Source organism: Colias philodice, chromosome 14 (assembly GCF_061535455.1).
Source record: "Colias philodice isolate Cphi_HAF_F1 chromosome 14, ilColPhil1 Martin Lab GWU primary, whole genome shotgun sequence".
Taxonomy (NCBI): domain Eukaryota; kingdom Metazoa; phylum Arthropoda; class Insecta; order Lepidoptera; family Pieridae; genus Colias; species Colias philodice.
Window position 1 is genome coordinate 6,953,531 of NC_143099.1, and position 19,914 is coordinate 6,973,444.

At 34.7% G+C, this 19,914-nt stretch overlaps 3 protein-coding genes across 3 annotated transcripts; 1 reads left to right on the forward strand and 2 right to left on the reverse strand.

The window, feature by feature from the left end:
- Positions 1–695: 695 nt before the first annotated feature.
- LOC149482915 (uncharacterized) lies at positions 696–1,780 on the reverse strand. Its single transcript, XM_089703088.1, has 2 exons — positions 1,623–1,780; positions 696–1,535 (listed from the first exon to the last, which is right to left on the reverse strand). Exons 1-2 carry the CDS (start codon positions 1,632–1,634, stop codon positions 825–827), a joined length of 723 nt encoding a protein of 240 aa, XP_089559214.1. The 5' UTR covers positions 1,635–1,780; the 3' UTR covers positions 696–824.
- Positions 1,781–6,941: 5,161 nt separating this feature from the next.
- LOC149482916 (uncharacterized) lies at positions 6,942–8,005 on the forward strand. Its single transcript, XM_089703093.1, has 2 exons — positions 6,942–6,977; positions 7,073–8,005. The coding sequence occupies exons 1-2, from the start codon at positions 6,966–6,968 to the stop codon at positions 7,952–7,954; spliced, it is 894 nt and encodes a 297-aa protein (XP_089559219.1). The 5' UTR covers positions 6,942–6,965; the 3' UTR covers positions 7,955–8,005.
- A 1,625-nt stretch (positions 8,006–9,630) lies between these two features.
- On the reverse strand, positions 9,631–10,753 carry LOC149482917 (uncharacterized). The gene is made up of 2 exons (XM_089703068.1): positions 10,702–10,753; positions 9,631–10,492 (listed from the first exon to the last, which is right to left on the reverse strand). Exons 1-2 carry the CDS (start codon positions 10,711–10,713, stop codon positions 9,701–9,703), a joined length of 804 nt encoding a protein of 267 aa, XP_089559194.1. The 5' UTR covers positions 10,714–10,753; the 3' UTR covers positions 9,631–9,700.
- Positions 10,754–19,914: the final 9,161 nt, after the last annotated feature.

Below are 19,914 nucleotides of genomic sequence, written 5' to 3' on the forward strand. Positions count from 1 at the left end.
GGCTCAGTGGTTTTATTTCGATAAATAATTAATCGAAATTATTAATTATTATCGATGCTTATCGAAAACACTGAATTAACTGGTAGACTTCTGGCGCCTTATCTCACTTTGTAAAAAATATGATAAAGAGCACTTCAATTTTCCTTAACATTTATAAAACTGTTTCTAGTTTCCTTAGTCGCTATACACAATATTATAGATATAAGAGTGTGTGTAAAAGTTAAAACAACAATGGATTCGTCGTCATTTGTAGTCTTTTGTTAAGCCAGATCTGTCGGTGCCAAGAGTTTTATTTTCCGCAATTCTGCTTTATTACAAATTTGCTTTTTATTTTTAGATTCGCCGGGAAGGCGTCAGTTTTGTATAGTAGGTATTGTTTCTATCAAAGTTATAGTTCTATGACCTAAGTAGGTACCCCATTGCTATACCTATAGATTAAACCAGGAAGATGTATAATATACATAGTTAAACATAACAAACCTATAATTATAGTTATATCCTAAGTTACTACATTAGATACTTGTGCAATAGATATGCATACTGTCATTTACTTCAATAATAGCAATGCAAATCTTTTCATAAAAAAAATTATAACTTATAGTAAACAATGCTGTACAAAAGTGACTGATGACTTTTGCATGTGAACTAATCTATACGTATGTTGATATAGGTAAAGGAACAAGAAAAAAGTGTGCTTTAATTTCAACTTCGCTTTATTAATAATTTTTTTCTCATTATTATTACAATTACAGTCAATAGTTCTTTATATTACGTTCTAATGATTAGATAGGTAGTTATGTACAGAAATAAAATGCTTTGGTTGATTACCAGCCGTGGCCACCGTAGGCTCCACCGTAGGAGATAGCAGGAGCGGCGTATGAAGCGTAGGCGGGCGCTGCGGCTGCGTAAGTGGCGTAAGCGGGAGCCGCGGCGTAAGTGGCCACGGGGGCGGCGTGGGTCGCCACGGAAGCGTAAGATACGGATGGGGCGACGCGGGCTACGGGAGCGGCATACGCGGCATAGGCGGGAGCAGCGTATGTCCTAGCTACAACGGGTGCGGCGGCGTAAGTCCTGGTGATGACGGGGGCGGCAGCTGCATAAGTCCTGGCGTACACGGGAGCGGCGGCGGCATAAGTTCTGACCACGGGGGCGGCGTACGCTCTTACGGGAGCGGCTACAGCCACGGGGGACGTGTGGGTCGACACTGATTGGTAAGAAACACTAGCGGGCGCGGCGTAAGTGGACACAGCTGGGGCGGCGTAAGACACGGCTGGCGCGGCGTAAGTTCTGGCGTATGTCGCTACTGGGGCAGCAGCGTAAGTGGCAACTGGAGCGGCAGCGTAAGTGGCTACCGGGGCAGTGGCATATGTGGCAACGGGAGCAGCGGCATAGGTGGCGACTGGTCCACCGTGGGATGTGGTCGTCTGTGTGGTGTACGATACGGATGTGGCCGGAGCGCTGTAAGCGACCGCGGGAGCACCGTGCAATAAGTTGCCAGCGGACGCGATGCCCACGGCGCAAAGGAAAGTTATCACCTGAAAACATTAGAAAAGAGGTTAGAAATTTGACAAGCCACGGTCAAAAAATAAAAAACATATTCAAGTATTCTGTGGTAATAATACCTTAGTATACATGTTAGGGTTGAGTTAATGTTACTTAGTGACTTCAAAAGCACATGCATTCACTTATATACTACTGTGAACAAACTGGTACCCAATCCTAAGATAAGTTTTGTGCAATATGTGGTGCAACTTTTGATATCGAAAAATAATAGTTCGCGACATGCAATAAGGATTACTTTGGTAAGAAAATAGTATCAATTCTCTAATAATATCCTGTACCTACATACAACTGTAACAATGTCAGGGCAAAGCTACACCCAGTCTCCTATTAATATGTGTACTAGATACTACTTTATCGAAATAACGCTTATAAACGTTGACTACGACACAATCATTTGAATTACAAATAATATGCGTTCCCTTTTTGTGTCTAAATTGTATTTGGCTTGTTAGAACTTATTGTAATTTATATCCTGTTTAATATTTCTCAAAGAATATTATAGAGAAGCAATGCAATCACACTGCTTAATTGTGTGTATTATATGTAATTAAATTTTAAATAATCCTAAACAAAGCATTTAGGTCTAATTCACACGAGAGTTAAAAAAGCGTTGCGTTAAAACCCGGCGTTGGCGCTTTTTAAACGTTCTCTCTGTGGTTGTTCATACTAACGCTTTAAAATCACTCATGTCTCGTCTCTGGCTTCAGTAGGACGTGGAAATGGTTTCTGCTAAATTAATGGCACTAGCGATTTGTGTTATTAAAAGACGAAAAAGAAAACAAAAGGCATTCTGGGTACATCCTCTGAATGAACAGAGATACTTAAAAGGGCAGTTTGTGACACTGTACGAAGAGTTAAGGCAATACCCCGGAAATTTTTTTAATTATTTTCGAATGTCTATAACAACTTTTGACGAATTGTTGGAAATAGTGGGGCCTCAAATAAAACTTCAAGATACCAACATGCGTTTGGCAATACCACCTGTACAACGATTGGCTGTTACTCTGAGGTAAGGCGCTTTTTTAGCGCTCGTCTGAATAATAGTAAGAAGTTTCCTATGGTCTATTTTATTTAACGCCCAACGCCGAGCGTTGAAAATACAACACTGCGCGATAAAAAAGCGTCGCGCTTTAAAAGCGCTGACGTGTGAACATATACTTGGGAATGCATTTGTTCTATTTGGACGCTTTTTTAACGGACGTTAAAAAAGCTCTCGTGTGAATTAGACCTTAAGCTTAGTAAACCAAATAACGAAATTGACATGTTTAATTATTTGTAAATTTTATGCAAATGAATGTTCAGATAGTTATTGCAATTTGTAACTGTATAATTATAACTTTAAATCCTCATGAATATGTACCTAAGTTTTTTTTTCAACAAACAACAGAGACCATCGCAAAAAGTACCTACTAAGGTTTAACTCAGTAAAAGTTAAAAGAAAAGAAGGGCGAATAGAAAGCAAACAATCCCTTTGCAAATAACCCCGAATCCCTTTAAAGTATGGCAACACGATTCAAGTGTTAGGGATAGTAATGGGAGATCTATCGTATCTACATAGTATTTATACTGTGCCTATGGTATCAACGTAATAAGTATCTACTAGTGCCTAGGCGAGGCGTCTATAAGTTTGCGTTTCTTACTCTATGACATTAAAATACGGGCATTTAAAAAAAGCCCTATATCGAACTCGTCTTCAATAATCAATCAATAATAGATTAAATCAAATATTGATTAAATAGGTTACATAGTAGAAAACAATACTTAACAATATTTGAAAATTTATTTGCATAGAGGAAATAAACGTAATTAATCATTTAATCATAATCATTTATTCACCATAAATACAAAATTAAATACATAGAAATAATTATCTTAATTAATTAAACATAAAAATACAAGGATATCATAATAGGACCTGATGATTAAAAAGATAATATGACCTGCAGACCTATAACACTAAGACCGCTTGTATCGTAGGCCTGCAACCCTTCCTGATAACACAATAAGGTAAGTAGTACTCATTATATAATATCAGGTATTAAAAATTAATACTGATAGAGATAGAACAAGTATTATTTATACATTTTATTAGGTATTTTATATAAAACTATTCATATAATTTATAAAAAAATGAATATATGTAAGTAGACCGCATTTAAGGCAAACGCAATTTTTTTTATATGCGTAATTTGTTTTATGTTAGCACTTATTACTATGATTACAATTTCAACTTTGCATTTAAAATTCTCATTTCATTAATGTAACATTTTATTTATTATATTTTGACCCCGACAAGTTTTGACGATTACACTGTTACCTATGTCTGAATTATTTAAATTTAAACTTCTTAGAACCTTTTTATTTCATCATATAAAATGGCATAATAAAACCTTAACATGGCATAAAATATAAACTCAGCAAGACGTGAAGTTATGACTCGTAAAATATTAGATTCTCTGCAACTAGGCTTTGTCTTATGAAATATTAACGAACTTGTTATTCAAGTAGATATTAAATTATAGCGTTTGGAGTTGATTAATTATTGATAACGATTAATTTTTACATTACAATCATTGAGATATACATATATGGAGACGACACCGCCTACATCACTTATGTTCCGCTCAACATACGCCACATGACGTAATATGTTGAGCGGTTTTTTTTAATGGTTTTAAAGTGAAACGCATCAAATATGCCTTCGTGTGTGTTACGATATTGCACAAATAATACAAATAATACGGAAATGTGCAAAGGAATAACTTTCATCGGTAAGAACCTAACTAGATAATAATTTTTAAAACTTAGTTAGAGCAAAAAAATGGCGCACAGATTTTATTCGTGGTGTCTCCTCCATACGTATAGTAATATTATCTCAATGATTACAATACATATTTTTCTTAAACGTACGAAATAGTCTAATAATGCTAATTCTATACAAAGTTTTATAACTCTAGAATTTAATCAATGCATTTTTTTTAATGTAAAGGGAAAATTCACATAAAAAAAACTTTATTCGTCAAATTTTTAAACGTGTGTTCCTCAGTTACTGTACCTAGATCTGATTGACATACATTTACTTCAATGCAGGAAACGTGTGTAGGTAATTGTTAAGATTGGTTCATTAATTTAAAAGATAAACGCCAAAATATTATACAAGGCTTATGTAATTATATTACATCGACTTGTAATAGTTACAGTTATAATAAACTTAAAGAATCCAATTCAATAAATTATTGCAAACAGCTTGTAAATTCTAGCAATGACTAATTAACATAATATGCATCAGATATGCCAGCAAAACTTTTAGAAATGTGTTTTTTTGGTAAATACTTTAATCTTTTAGGTGCAATAAATACATATTTATATTGGCATTCTTGCAATAACTCCAATTTCAAATACATACTTGAACTAGGTACCACGTTTAGACTACTCCACTGGCGCTCAAATTGCTCGCACTTATAATGGGACAAATTAACAGATGTAGTAATCGATAATTGTTAAAAATATGTAATGACGATTCGAAAGTGCTTCTAAAAGAAGTCTGATTGGAAATATAAAAAGTTTTGATTTTGAGTTTGTTTGATAGATTGATTGAAATCCTACATACTACCACTTGTACCATGTACCTACTTGCGTGCGTAAGATTCATGCAATAGAATTGTCCCATAAAATTTCAGTTTTGTAGCTCATGATGTTTTTATAAAATCATAGCTTATGTTATACTAAAAGCATTTAAAATGTAAAATGTATGTTGGAATATCAAATCCAATTATAAAGAATACTTTCATGATTCATCTATCGCTTCAGGCCTTACTTCAGGCGTTACAATTTAAAAATAATTTATGTCTCATTTACTTATCTATAAGTTTCTATAGTTCTTATTTTGTATCGGTCATTCTGAAAAAGATTTATATAAAGGCGAAAGTTTGTAAGTATGGATGTATGGATGTTTCACGTACTCTTTCACGTAAAAACTACAGAACCGATTACAATGAAATGTTGCACGCGTATTGGTACGGGAGCCAGGTGCAATTTTGGTTAATTATTTCCTCTCAAGAGATAATTCGTCAGACGCCTCAGAGTATAGTATTATAAAGCCTCGTGAACGTCAGCTGGCGCTCGGTTGGGGGGGTGAGCGGTTGTAGCCTCCCACGCACGTAATAAAAAAAATACATTCATTCATTCATTTCCTCTCAGCAAAAAATTTGTCAAATTGTAGCTAACCCAATATCTCAACGAAAAAAAATAATCAGCTGGTTACAACATGGTGTATTATACGTCAGCTGGTGTCTCGAACATGAAAGAAAAAAAATATTTTCCGTGATTTCCTCTCAAACAAAAATTTACCTGATGATAGCTTATATGTAACTGTGGATAAATATATAGGTCAGCTGGCTGTATCTTGGTGGAAAAACCGTCAGCTGATACGGGAGGCTACAACCGCTCTTCCCCCCAACCGAGCTCCAGCTGACGTTCACGAGGCTTCATAATACTATACTTTGATGCATTTTACTAATTACCGCTTGAGAGGAACTTGGTCATAAAATCTGTTCCTGGCTCCCGTACCATATAGAGGGTAACTTGGATTAACACATAGGATAGGTTTTATCCCGGAAATCCCACGGGAACGAGAACTATGCGGGTTTTCCTTTGAAAACGCGGGTGAAGCCGCGGGCGGAAATCTAGTATTTATATATTTTAATTTACACCTAGGTATTATGAATAATTGTCACAAATAATTTATTTTACTAATAAATTTCAACTGGTGTTCATAAGTAGAGTTAATACTCTACTTAAAAATTAATATTTATTAGTATGAAATTCAATTAGGTAGTTACGTAATACGTTACATATTATGACAGTCATGTGCTCAGCTAAAAATAAATATACCTAACTATTTTAAAATTTTCATTATTTATATTGATAACTTATATAAAAAAATAGTGATTCTAATATTTTTTGTTTACGTATTTAAGTTCTATAAAAAAATAAAATAAATAAATTTTATTAATTTTAAAATCAGCGCTCTATGCGTTATTTAATATTATATTGTGATAGCTTTAGATATGGAAATATTACTTTAATAAACAAGGTTCCCACTTAATCCTCTCCTTGTCTCATAAGTAGACACTCATTCTATTTTAAATTCAAGTGATATAATAAGATTAAGACTGTATAGGTAATAATATCTCGTAATACTTATCCAGATAATTATTGTGATGAAATAAACATAAATAAAATGAAAGTAGAATGACAATAAGACAGTATCGTACCCTCTGAAAAGCTGCTAACCTTGGCAATGAAAGTGGTTTCGCCCGATCACTTGTGAATGTTTTCTGTATAAAAACTGTAGCGCTTTTTACAGAAATTATTCCGTTCCGAATTTTAATACAATAAACATGTTCGCTAAGGTGTGTATTGAAATAATGAATTTGTAATTAAATGATTTTATGATAATTGATGGGTGAAAAATACTAAAACATTTTTTTATTTTTTATATTTGCAGTTGATCGTCGCTCTTTGCGCTTTGGGCGTTGCCCACGGCAGCGGCCTGTTGGCAGCCGCCCCAGTGGCCTACAGCAGCCACGCCTACGCGCCCGCCGTGTCCTCTGTGTCGTCCTACTCCACACAGACCGCTCACGCCGCGCCCATCGCCACCTACGCCGCCGCGCCCGCCATCCACACCGCCTACGCCGCCCCAGCGGTCTCCGTGCACGCCGCCCCAGCCGTCGCCGTGCACGCCGCGCCCGCCGTCGCCGTGAGCCGCACCATCGCGCCCGCCGCCACCTCTTACTCTTCCTACTCCTCCACCACCGCGCACGGCTCTCCCGTGGCCACCTACGCCGCTGCCCCCGCCTACTCCACGTACGCCGCCGCCGCTCCCGCCGTCGCCGTGCACGCCGCGCCCGCCGTCGCCGTGAGCCGCACCATCGCCCCCGCCGTGTCATCCTACTCTTCCTACTCCAGCCAGACCGCGCACGGTGCTAGGGCTATCGTCGCTCCCGCTCCCGTGGCCGCCTACTCCCGCACCTACGCCGCCGCCCCCGTGGCCGCCTACTCCCGCACCTACGCCGCCGCCCCCGTGGCCGCCTACTCCCGCACCTACGCCGCCGCCCCCGTGGCCGCCTACTCCCGCACCTACGCCGCCCCCGCCTACTCCACCTACTCCGCGGCCGCTCCCGCCTACTCCACCTACTCCGCGGCCGCTCCCGCCTACTCCGCGTACTCCACTTACGCCGCTCCCGCGTACTCTGGCTACGCCGCCGCCCCCGCGTACTCCACCTACGCCGCCGCCGCTCCCGTCCTCAGATCATCTGTGGCGTACTCTGCTGCCCCCGCCGTCTCCCACATCTCCTACAACGCTCACGGCGCCAACTACGCTTGGTAATTTAAGTCATGCTGTTGTTAACTTGTTATGTAAATAATTGAAAAATAAAAATCGTTCTAAAATCTAAGTTTGACTTTTCTTTTCTCAAATAAATCAACAAAATGGTCGTAAAATAATATATAACATAGAAATATGTTTCGGTTTATACATAAGTCTAAATTATGTTTAGACTTACTATTAAAACAATTACCTTAGTAACTACCATGGACCCAATAAATAACTACTTTTGTTTTAATATTTATTACGAATAATTACCTACTTAAAATAAATACTAATCATTTCTCTGTTTAGTTTTGATAAAGTGATAATGATACGAACTAGGTACCTATTCCGTATGTTTAAGGTATATATTTAAACATTTATTTTTATATTAATAACCATAAGTATGTATTGTCCTACTGGAATTAGAACTTGGGACATGCCTATCTTTTATAACTTCGACATGATTTTAATTTCATGACATTATTTTATTATAACTACGGTATGTTTTGTTCATAAATATTTTATAATTAAAATCTTCACTAATATCATACAGAGGAAACATGTAGGTAGTAGGTACTTATTTGTATTTGGGGTAAAAAAGAGGGACTTAAAACAAACTGAGGATGAGATACTATTTTAATAACTTGAGCGGTATGAATTTGAGAAAGTGACAAATTATTAACCAAACACACGACGAACATTGGTTAAAAAAAATACAGAATAAGCGTACTAAAAGCAGCTAAAAGTGGATTGTGATTAATCAATTTGAGATGTTTAAATTCTAGATACTTAAATTACTAGGTTAGGGACTGAGAGGGCAACTTAAATATTAAGATAAAAGGTTTTAGTTAACGCACTACACACTACTAACTTGAAGCAAAGCTTTTGAAGCTTGTAGGTATGTGACAAGTAATTAATGATTATTGGTTATTAATATTGATTTTGAGGTCTATTTGATTTTTATTTTAATACGATTAATAATTATGACAACAGCAGATTAATTAGTATTATAAAAAAATATTTATTGTAGTTGACTGAAGCGTCTTATTTTATTTGGATTTTAATTTATTTGATTGAAGTTAATTCTGTAATGCTGTCTGTAGTTTAGTAATTTTTGAAAGTCGCTTTTCTGTTGCTTTCTCATCACGCGCAGAAATTTTATAACTCCAATTAATTATTTTGCCATTTCCTATTCGGGGAATATATACGGGAGGCCCGGCCCGTGTCCCAACTCCCAGCAGTGGGAAAATAATAGACTGATGAATGATGATAATGACTCATGAAATGATCATGTAAATGGCAAATAAACTGTTCCATAATATTTTATAATATTTGTTATGATGTTTGTTATTTGTATATGATAACAAGAGTCAAATATTATGTAGGTATGTGTATTTCGATTGCATTTAGAAAAATAAGGTTTGCATGGTAAACATAACTTAGCTGAAAGTTACATCTGGTTGTATCCTGCATTTTAAATAGGTGATATTATTATAATTTCATCTATCTAGTTTTATATATTTTTGTATGAAATCTTTTAATTTATTAGTTTTCAATAAGTTTTGAATGTTTTTTTTTACTGAAATGTGTAATATATAAAGTACATTAATTACTTTAAAATATTATAATAGATTCGATTCTTAATATTGTCAAGTATGTAAAAAAGGTGATAAGGATAAAAAATAGACTATAAATAATTTTAGGAACACATTTTTAATTTTTCATCTATGTACACAACAAGTTGATAATATAATTTGATTCAGTTTACCAAGCGTAGTTGGCGCCGTGAGCGTTGTAGGAGATGTGGGAGACGGCGGGGGCAGAGGAGTACGCCACAGATGATCTGAGGACGGGAGCGGCGGCGGCGTAGGTGGAGTACGCGGGGGCTGCGGCGTAGCCAGAGTACGCGGGAGCGGCGTAAGTGGAGTACGCGGAGTAGGCGGGAGCGGCCGCGGAGTAGGTGGAGTAGGCGGGGGCGGCGTAGGTGCGGGAGTAGGCGGCTACGGGAGCGGCGGCGTAGGTGCGGGAGTAGGCGGCCACGGGAGCGGCGTATGAGGCGGGAGCGACGATAGCCCTAGCGCCGTGCGCGGTCTGGCTGGAGTAGGAAGAGTAGGATGACACGGCGGGGGCGATGGTGCGGCTCACGGCGACGGCGGGCGCGGCGTGCACGGCGACGGCGGGAGCGGCGGCGGCGTACGTGGAGTAGGCGGGGGCAGCGGCGTAGGTGGCCACGGGAGAGCCGTGCGCGGTGGTGGAGGAGTAGGAAGAGTAAGAGGTGGCGGCGGGCGCGATGGTGCGGCTCACGGCGACGGCGGGCGCGGCGTGCACGGCGACGGATGGGGCGGCGTGCACGGAGACCGCTGGGGCGGCGTAGGCGGTGTGGATGGCGGGCGCGGCGGCGTAGGTGGCGATGGGCGCGGCGTGAGCGGTCTGTGTGGAGTAGGACGACACAGAGGACACGGCGGGCGCGTAGGCGTGGCTGCTGTAGGCCACTGGGGCGGCTGCCAACAGGCCGCTGCCGTGGGCGACGCCCAAAGCGCAAAGAGCGACGATCAACTGCAAATAAATCATTCTATTTTTATTAACCTTTTATTTTTACACCATAAACAATAAGACGATTTAGAATATCACTTCTCGATGTATCACGAAATCAGATCATCCCACAGGCTAAAAACAATGGTCTGACTTATTTAATTGACTTTCTCGTATTACACATGACTAAATAAAACTAATTAATATCACTTAATAATCCAATGTTCACACACCTTGGCGTACATGTTTCTGTTGTTAAAGTTGGCAACTGAATAATTTCTGCTGGAAGTGCCCTGGTTTTTATACTAAACGTTCGTCCAAAGCGCTCAGTCTACTTTCATTGTCAAGGTAGGCTGCTATTCGGTAGGTGGTACGCAAGGAGTGACTCAGAGATAGACTTTCAATTTTAATCATGTTCCGTTTGTTTTGTTTGTCGGCACTATACCAGGAGCAAGCCTTGAGGTTACATGTGCAAACCTTTAATAGAAAATATTTATCATAATAAGAGCGATTTACTTAAGTATTGATAGAGCTTCAATACTAACACATACCTACACAACTTTGAAATTGAAATAAAAGCAAGAAAGTGAAAAGCTTTTCAAATTTTTTTTGCAAAATTTTTGATAAAATGATCAAACAAGTTCGTTAAGGATAAAATAACAAATGTACAACTAAAATAAAATATGTGGAGAACGCAATAAAAGCGTACACGCACGGAATATTTACAGTAGTTTGATGTATATCATACGCATTATTTCATTCCATTTTTGCAATATTCTTCGTTGTTGGTCTACTCCTGCTATGGTCGTAGTTAAGATAACAAACGAATAGTAATTATATTCAATCCAATCAATGAAACTTACATTAAAAAATGTATTAATACAACTCTACTATGCTTATACCTAAGTTAAACGAAAGAGCTTTTCATAAATACATATTTTCTAAATTAAATTTAAACATTAAGTCCTACCTACCTACTTTAAAATAACGGCAATCGCTTATACTAATAATATAATTATTCAATGAATAATAATTACGTTTATTGTGAGAACTTTTTATCTATTTTTCGTGTAAAGTGTAAGTTTTAATTTCCTATCAAAAATGTTTGTTATTTGTAACAGAGTTGTTTGCTGTTGAAACAAATTAAGGCATTTGCATTTATGCAAGTATAAAATTAGGAATTCAGTGTAATACAATATTTCATTTTGTAAGTGAAGTTCTTGGGTATATTTTAATTTCGCTTACCTAACAACCTTAACAGTAACAAGCCTTTCATTTTGTAATTATACATGATAAATATAAATTTGCACCTACATAGGTCAAGCATATCAAGGACATTTTGGTGTTTTTATGTTCAAATTCATATCAGTCATATCTCAGGTGTTAACTGTACATACGCGAATATGGTATACATATTTATATTAAAAATTATTCTTAACTAAATTATTATAGTTAATACATGCGTACCTTTATTACTTTAATGATAGGTATACGTTTACGAAATACCGAATAAACTCAAACTCGAACATATATTCATTCAATTAGACTTCTTTTAGAAGCACTTTCGAATCGTCATTACATATTTTTAACATTTATCACCGATTCGGAAAGCAGTATCTATGGAGAAGAACCGGCAAGAAACTCCATAGTTGCTCTTTTAAAATAATGTCAAATAGTTTAATAATTATTCAATGTTACAAAAATAATACGAGTAATAACTATAAACATATTTGTTCGAATTACACATAATTTTACGTTTACTACATTGCTGTTGTTTATCATCAAAATCGCAATTATAGGCTCTATAATAGCTTGAGCTAAGGAAATCGTACTGGGTCAACCTACATTAAGTGTTCCATAACTACAAATTTTAACAGCATATTATCATTTATCCTACATCAATTTCATTGCTTTAAGTGTAGCGTAAAATTATTAAATATTAGGTAACAGTTATTCCATCAAACAACGAGCAAGAATAAATCATAGTGTTACCACAGAAGGGATAATATCAGCTACATAACTACCCTTAGAAACTCCTCCTTTCTTTACCTGCACAATACATAATGCACATGTAATGAAAACCTAGCCTATTCAACTCAGTAATAATGTAGATTCCCGATAAAATAATTTTAAGTCAAGTAGTTTTTGAGTTCATCAGTTTCTTCACCATCACTTTTGTCATGTAACAAAATGCCATGTACCTACGAATTCTCACTCTACATAATATTATAAGAAGGCTTAGTACGAGCACTTAGAATGTATGAGCATATATTGGACGTGAATAATTTAAAGTCGTAATACGTACCTATTATGTTAAAAAAAACTTATGTGTGCACTACGTAATAATTATATTGAAACACGAATAATTATTGATAGGTTTACTCACACATAGTTATTTGTATTAAAGTAAATAAATCTCTTTTTTTTCATATCACACGCAATATTTTAAATCCAATTTTATTTATAGCAATATATTAATTAATATGCTATCAATAAAATTGCATTTCTATTCATAAAATGAAATTAATAGAGAAGTTAAAATAAATAAGTTAATAGGTATGTAATCTGAACAAAATCTATAGTAGCTCATGATAGAGGCAATATAATTTTATTCTCAATAAATAAACGACAGCGGAAATTATCGTGAGAAAATGGTTTTTATTTGTGCACATTCAAGCTCTTGGATATTATTGTATTAATAAATTATTTGTTACGTAATGATAGTAATATTTTTACAGTTAGTAAAGTAACTTTTTTATATGAAGTCCAATACGAATTAAATTGGATAGGTATATCTATCAGCTGTACGTTGATTAGATATTTCATTTATTATATCAGTGGTTACCATGTGGTATACATATTAGGTATATATGTACCATACAAAAAAAATGTAAGCTGAAAATAGGCGAAAAATAGGCACATACCTACTTGCACCGATAAATTAGGAGTAGGTAGGTACATATTTCGAAATAGGTTAAATCGGACCAGAATATCGTGTCCATTGCACGTGGACTTTTAATTATGTACTTACAATCACCAGTGCTACATTTACGTAAGTAAAGCGACCATAATGGTATAAAAATATCGTAATACTTATTACTTCGCAGGACGACTGGCTTTGATAAGGTCGTTGACCAAAATCGTACCTATTGTGTATTAAACTTACGGAGCGACAGTATTGTCTTTGAGACCATGGTTCTTTGAATCTTTGATGTTATATGTCAAGGTTGTAAGCTGTAATAGCAAAGAGCTAATGGGTAGTCACAGTTATCAGTATCTCCTTTTTGGTTTCTTTGTTCAAAAAGAACCTTTCAGTTAAAGAAAAAATATCCTCTCTATTTCATGTTTTGACGAAAAATCATAACGATAAAAGTCCACTATATTGTACAATTTGGTTCTAAGATTCCATTCTATTTCAGCTGTTTGAATTCAGTAATTCGTTAGTTACAGCCTTGATATATTTTTAAAATAAACTAATTGATCTAGTCACGTTGTATAACGGATACAGCCAAAGGAACCAACAAAATAAAGTTTAGCAATAATAATAATGTCACTGGACAGTGGACTGTCTAAAGCTGTTAAAACTTGTCGGTATAAAATACCACTTGTTTATAATCTAGATACCCTAATTAACAATGTCTTTATAAAATTTAACCAAAATAATTTTGACGCAATAAAAATATGTTGGCTGAAGCTTTTAAATATTGCTACACAATTATTTATTCGATTGCTTGAAACTGAACGGTTTTGTCACCCTACTTCGAAATTATAATCGTTACCGGTTTTAGACCCTACAAAAGACAAATCAGTTAAATTATTAATTTAGTTACACAATAAAAATAATATATCATCAATACCTAATGCAATAGAAGGTAAAATACAATGATCACACACATTACTAACTAACTTCATCATAAAAAAAAGGTCGATTTGTGTAACAATGTCCTATAATATTAAAAAAAAAATCATATAAAATGATATCTTGTAATTAATCAAGCATAATAATTCACATTAGTTTATAATTAAAGCTGTTATATCTATATGAATGTTGCAATGCTTTGACATTTTCTAGACATTTTAAAAAGTTATACGTAACAAATAAATCTAGCTAGATGACTGTAAAGAAATTTATTAGACTTGTAATAGCAGTAATCAACTTCATAAATATCATTACAAATAACACCTTTTTATTATATTGGTATGTGAATTGTGAGGGTAACATTTTTTATCGATGATTTAAAGTTGTGTCGCTACATTCTTGCACTTAGATATATTGCAAGTGTAGGCTGTAGCTATAGTTTCTAGCTAGCAGTGGGTCAATAGATCTAATATGTAGGTTATTCTCGTTTAATAAAAAATAGAGCCAGTTTATTATATGTAGGCTCTATAATATAATATTGTCTAGTCTGTGGAAGGAGTACCTACCACTCATGAAAGAAATGGAATGTCATCCTTTTCGTGCTCATCATCATAGCCAGGGCGTATCCATTGGAGGCATTTTCTTCCCTATATTAATAAACTTTCTTTCGTTCTATTCGAAGAAAAAATTACTTCCTAACTGTCTGTTATAATCCCTTTTTAAAGAAATTATCGTATTTAAACATCTCATGCACTATAAGAAACTTATACATAATTAGGTCTTTCCTGTATCATGTTACAGCCACAAACCTTGACACTAAAGGTCTTTCCTTTCTTTCTTTTGGTCGTTTTGAGGATATTATACGTTTGTGGTTTGTAAAGTGCATGTATGGGAATTTTATACTAGCAGGATTCTGGTTAAAAATTAGTATAAATATATCACTATTCGGTAGCACAATTTTTAATGTTAATAGGAATATAATAAAATAAAAAACAAATCAGTCACATCAAGAATGTATACTTTATTTGTCTTTTAATTGACACTACTGACAATACATCAATAAGACCCGTTTTAAAGTAAAATTAATAATAAAATAAAAAAACAAAAACAATCTTATGCCTAGGAACGAAATCTTAAATGAAAGAAACATACTAATTTTAATCAACAATAAAACTTCGCAAACTATATCAAGCTTAGAATAACTTAGGCAAATCTTACTAATTAATACCTATTACGGCATGGCTTATGCAATAAAAAGCACCAAATTTTCATAAGCGAGAATTATTTTATTGAAGGCATGAGTTGGGTTTAAATTATTCAAGCGAGTCATCATATTATAGGCTATTAAATAATACCTCTGTGCTTAAACAAAAATGTAGGTAATTGTAATCGTAACTTTGCGAATGCAGTGAGACATCATTCACAAAGTGGAGTAAGTATAACAAAATGTAGGTACTTCATAAAGTAAAATATGTAATATTACAAAATATGATAGTTGTCCAATTGTCCGAAATTTTGACAGCAAAGCATAGCTCAAAATTTCAACGGAGCAAAATTTTTACATATCAACCGAAATAGTGATTCCAAGTCCATAATAAAATATTGCGATCATTGTACGCAACTTATTTAATTTATACTTTCGCTCCACTTTTGTTTTTGTGTTCATAATCAACCTTCACTAGGTAGCATAATAAATATCATTATTCAAAATTTTATTCGCAATACATTTGGGGAAACAACTGGTGACCGTTGAGCTTTAGTTAATTTTAAAAGGTGCCAAACACAAGGCCGAAATATCACAATGACTCAATTTAATACAACGTAGTACTTATTAATATGGCTTTTGTTGAATATGTAACTTTGTTCAAAACTAAAATTAAAAATACTAACAATTATAATTGAAATACAGCCAAGCAAATAATCTAAATCGAATTCGGTCTTCTAAGTACCTACTACTACAGATACAATATGTAGACATCCAAAATACGAATATAACAAATCTGTAAACCACATTTAGTACTTACTTACTAATTAGATATATATATAATGCATTCACGAGCATTCTTACTCGTCAAGGATGGATAAAACACTTTAATTATAAAGAGAGTAGAAAGATACGTCAAAGATTTTCTTTAAAAATATATGATAAGGATGCGCGTGAGATGCATATAATGAAAATACGTTTATAGCTACATGACCCCAGTATACCATCAGCTTTTTTACAAACTTGATCCCTTTCATTTTATTCTACACTTTGATTAGAGAAAAAGTGCTTGTGTATAAGTTTATACAAACTAAATATAATTATGGTTCTTATTTATATAATTATATACCTACCTACTAAAGGCAATGAAAGAACATATACAAATGCATAGCATAAGAACAGTAATAAAATACCCCAACTTATCCCCTTCATAAGAAGACTTTCCCTCTAATCAAAGTCCGAAAACACACGCTCAATCAAAAAAGTTAACAAATAAACCAGAACTTAATCTATATTTTACGCTCAACACTAGTTGTTCGTAAATGAATTAATGAAGGAAAATTTCAATGCGGAAACTACAAAACCTTAAAAAGGTGACAAGCAATGACAAGTTAAATTTTAAGTATAGAGGGTATAACTGAACTTACGTAGAGGCGGAATTGATTATTGTACGAATTTCCGTATGCCATAGTTAAGACTTATAAAATAATTCATATTTGTATTGACACTGTAATATTTATAACGAACGTAAACTCTAATTCTTACGCATTTGATAATAATTATTTTATTACGTATGATAGTTATTTTTGAGCTTAGAAGTTTATTTTTTGAATACAGGTGTAAAATTGTTCGAGTCTAATTGACTTATGAGTTTAAAAGCAAAATATTACGTGCTTAATTACTTGTTTGTTAATTCGTTTTATTTTATTTAATTCATGCAGTATGTTAAGCTCAGTTACACTGATACGATTACATATTATATAACAATTTTAGGATAATTGAAGCGGTTGTATGTGTATGTACATTAGATTTCATGTGCTAGTCGCGCCACCCAAGATACATTTTACGCTTGTATACTTCGAAAAAGTTTTACGTCTAAATGTGCGTGCTTAATTTTTTTTATTGTTTATTTTTATTAATTTAAATATAAGGCGGGTACAATTTTTTTCTTAAATGACGCGACTTATTTTCAGAGACAGAGTATATTATGTACATAGTTTACGTATTTAGGAGAACGCAGTTTGCACTTGTTTCACTGTTTATAAGGATTTACTAAAACATTTACGTACTCTTAGTTTAAATCATTTAAAATTATATCCCTGTAACGAACGTTATTTCAAGTGAAACCCGTATAAAAGTACTAGAGTTTTAAAGCACAACTTCAGTTTAATTTTATAATGCACAAACATTATCTCGTCTTGGACCCGGCAATCTAATAAGCAACGTCACACGTTAAGCAGGTGTTCATAGAACTAGGTTGTCCTTGAAAATATAGCATTACTTACAAAGAAAAATATCAAAGGTCGTATCCCTACTTACTACCCGTGAACAGTAATATGAGATCCTAATCATCGAGACGATGACGCAAAAAATGACCGTAGACTAAAATCGCAGAGCAATCCGTGTCTTATCTTTCGATGGAATACCTAGTAACTAGCTGACCATATCGTCTTCTAATATTATGTTTTGTTTTACGAATTGATCGCTGAATCGTCATTTTGTTTATATACATTTTGCATAGGTATATGAAGAAACACTAGTATGTGAACATTAGGAATAAAATTGATTTAATCGAACTCTTAGGCATTTAAATTGATAATAATATTTAATGGGTTATTTTAAACACGTAAAAACTGCGACGAAAGCAAAGTGTAATACAAACATAAAGTGCGCCATACACGGTATTTGAATTAGATCTCATCATATTATTTCCCATTGATAGTACTACATGCTTCATTTACATGCGTGCGTTACAAATTTAATCTTTCAATCGCGGTATTGACACAAAAGTCCGTTACTAACCTAAAAGTATTACCAGGGTATTATATTTTCTGGATCCTGAAAAATCCTACTCATTATCCTTAACCTATATCACTATCTTTTTAACATTTATTAGGTGTAACAAATAGAGGTAAAAAGATTTCGAATGTACAAAGATATTAATGAAAACCATTATGAAAATAAATTCGCAGACACCAACGCAACTAAAAATCAGGACATATTCAAATTTATAATAATCAATGTTGACAAGTCAGAACATAAAAAGACAATAATAGAAATTACGTTATATCTAAAAAATATTAGTTAAAATGATCATTACCGATATTTAATCATTTTAACTAATTCTTGTAGACGACATTTAGGTACTTGTGTATTAAATTCTTAATTCTAACACATCGAGATGACACATTTATTAATCGTAACATGTAAAACATTTAAGATTATACAAGGTAAAGATTAAGTTGTGACAACGATAATAACATAGAATTACACAAATATACTGTATTAAAGATACAATTGTAAATTCTCAAAAATTTCCTAAAGCCATCTGTTTTTCAAGTTAATAAAAAAATAATAATCAACTCGATCACGCATTTGTACTTTGTGAATATAAAAATATGAATCTACGCCTGAAATGGGGCTTAGAAATATTCTAGCGGAATAATTTTTGTTTGTAGACAAAATTTGATATAGTATTCAAAATAAATATGTGTAATAAAATAAAGTATTAAATTTGGACAGGATTGGTTTTGTACGATAGAGGAGGTAAATAGAATTCTTAATGATAACATCTACGACACGAACTATTGTATATAGAAGATAAAACTACGATTATATTAGACGACAATAAAAGGGATTAACTACTAAAACTTCAGACTAATACAAGGTTCGTCTGCGTGGCGAAAACATGTCAGTTGCCTTGAGATCGGCAAACGAATGGTCAATTATAAATTTGCTTTACAGTACGTAGGTACGTAAAGGTCACAAAAAGTCAACTTTCCCAAGATTTAATTGGGTGTTTATAATATATGTAATGTCCATGGTTGTCGTTGTCTTATCCGTCAAGTATATAGGTATATTAAGAAGAGCTGGAACGTCAACACATTTACACATTGCACATGTTAGGCCGGGAGATACTGACACAAAATTTCGGGCCATTTGTAACAGGATGGCGGTCTAGAGGGGTCTTAGTACGCAATGACAAAAAGAAAAATGATGGTCAGAACGCTGGTACCGGTTGACTAGTCGCGTGGGCGTTAGTCACACTCGTCGGATAAATAGCGAAAGTCCAACGATTTGTAACACAAAAATTTTAGAATTTACCGATAGCCCTTAAAAAAATATGTAGGCGGTAGTGTCATGCCATACAGTTACGATGTGACTTACAGTTCGCCATACCGACGTGAATGCATTGATTTAAAAAAAACAATTCAACCATTTGTACAGGGCTCACTTTTGCACAGGTAACCATCGTCGTGCAGCCATTTACTAAAATCGCCATGCCATACTTTTCGGACGATTCCAAATGGTCGCCATACCGCGGAAAAGTCAAACGATTTGTAAATCGTTTGACTTTCGCTATTTATCCGACGAGTTCGACTA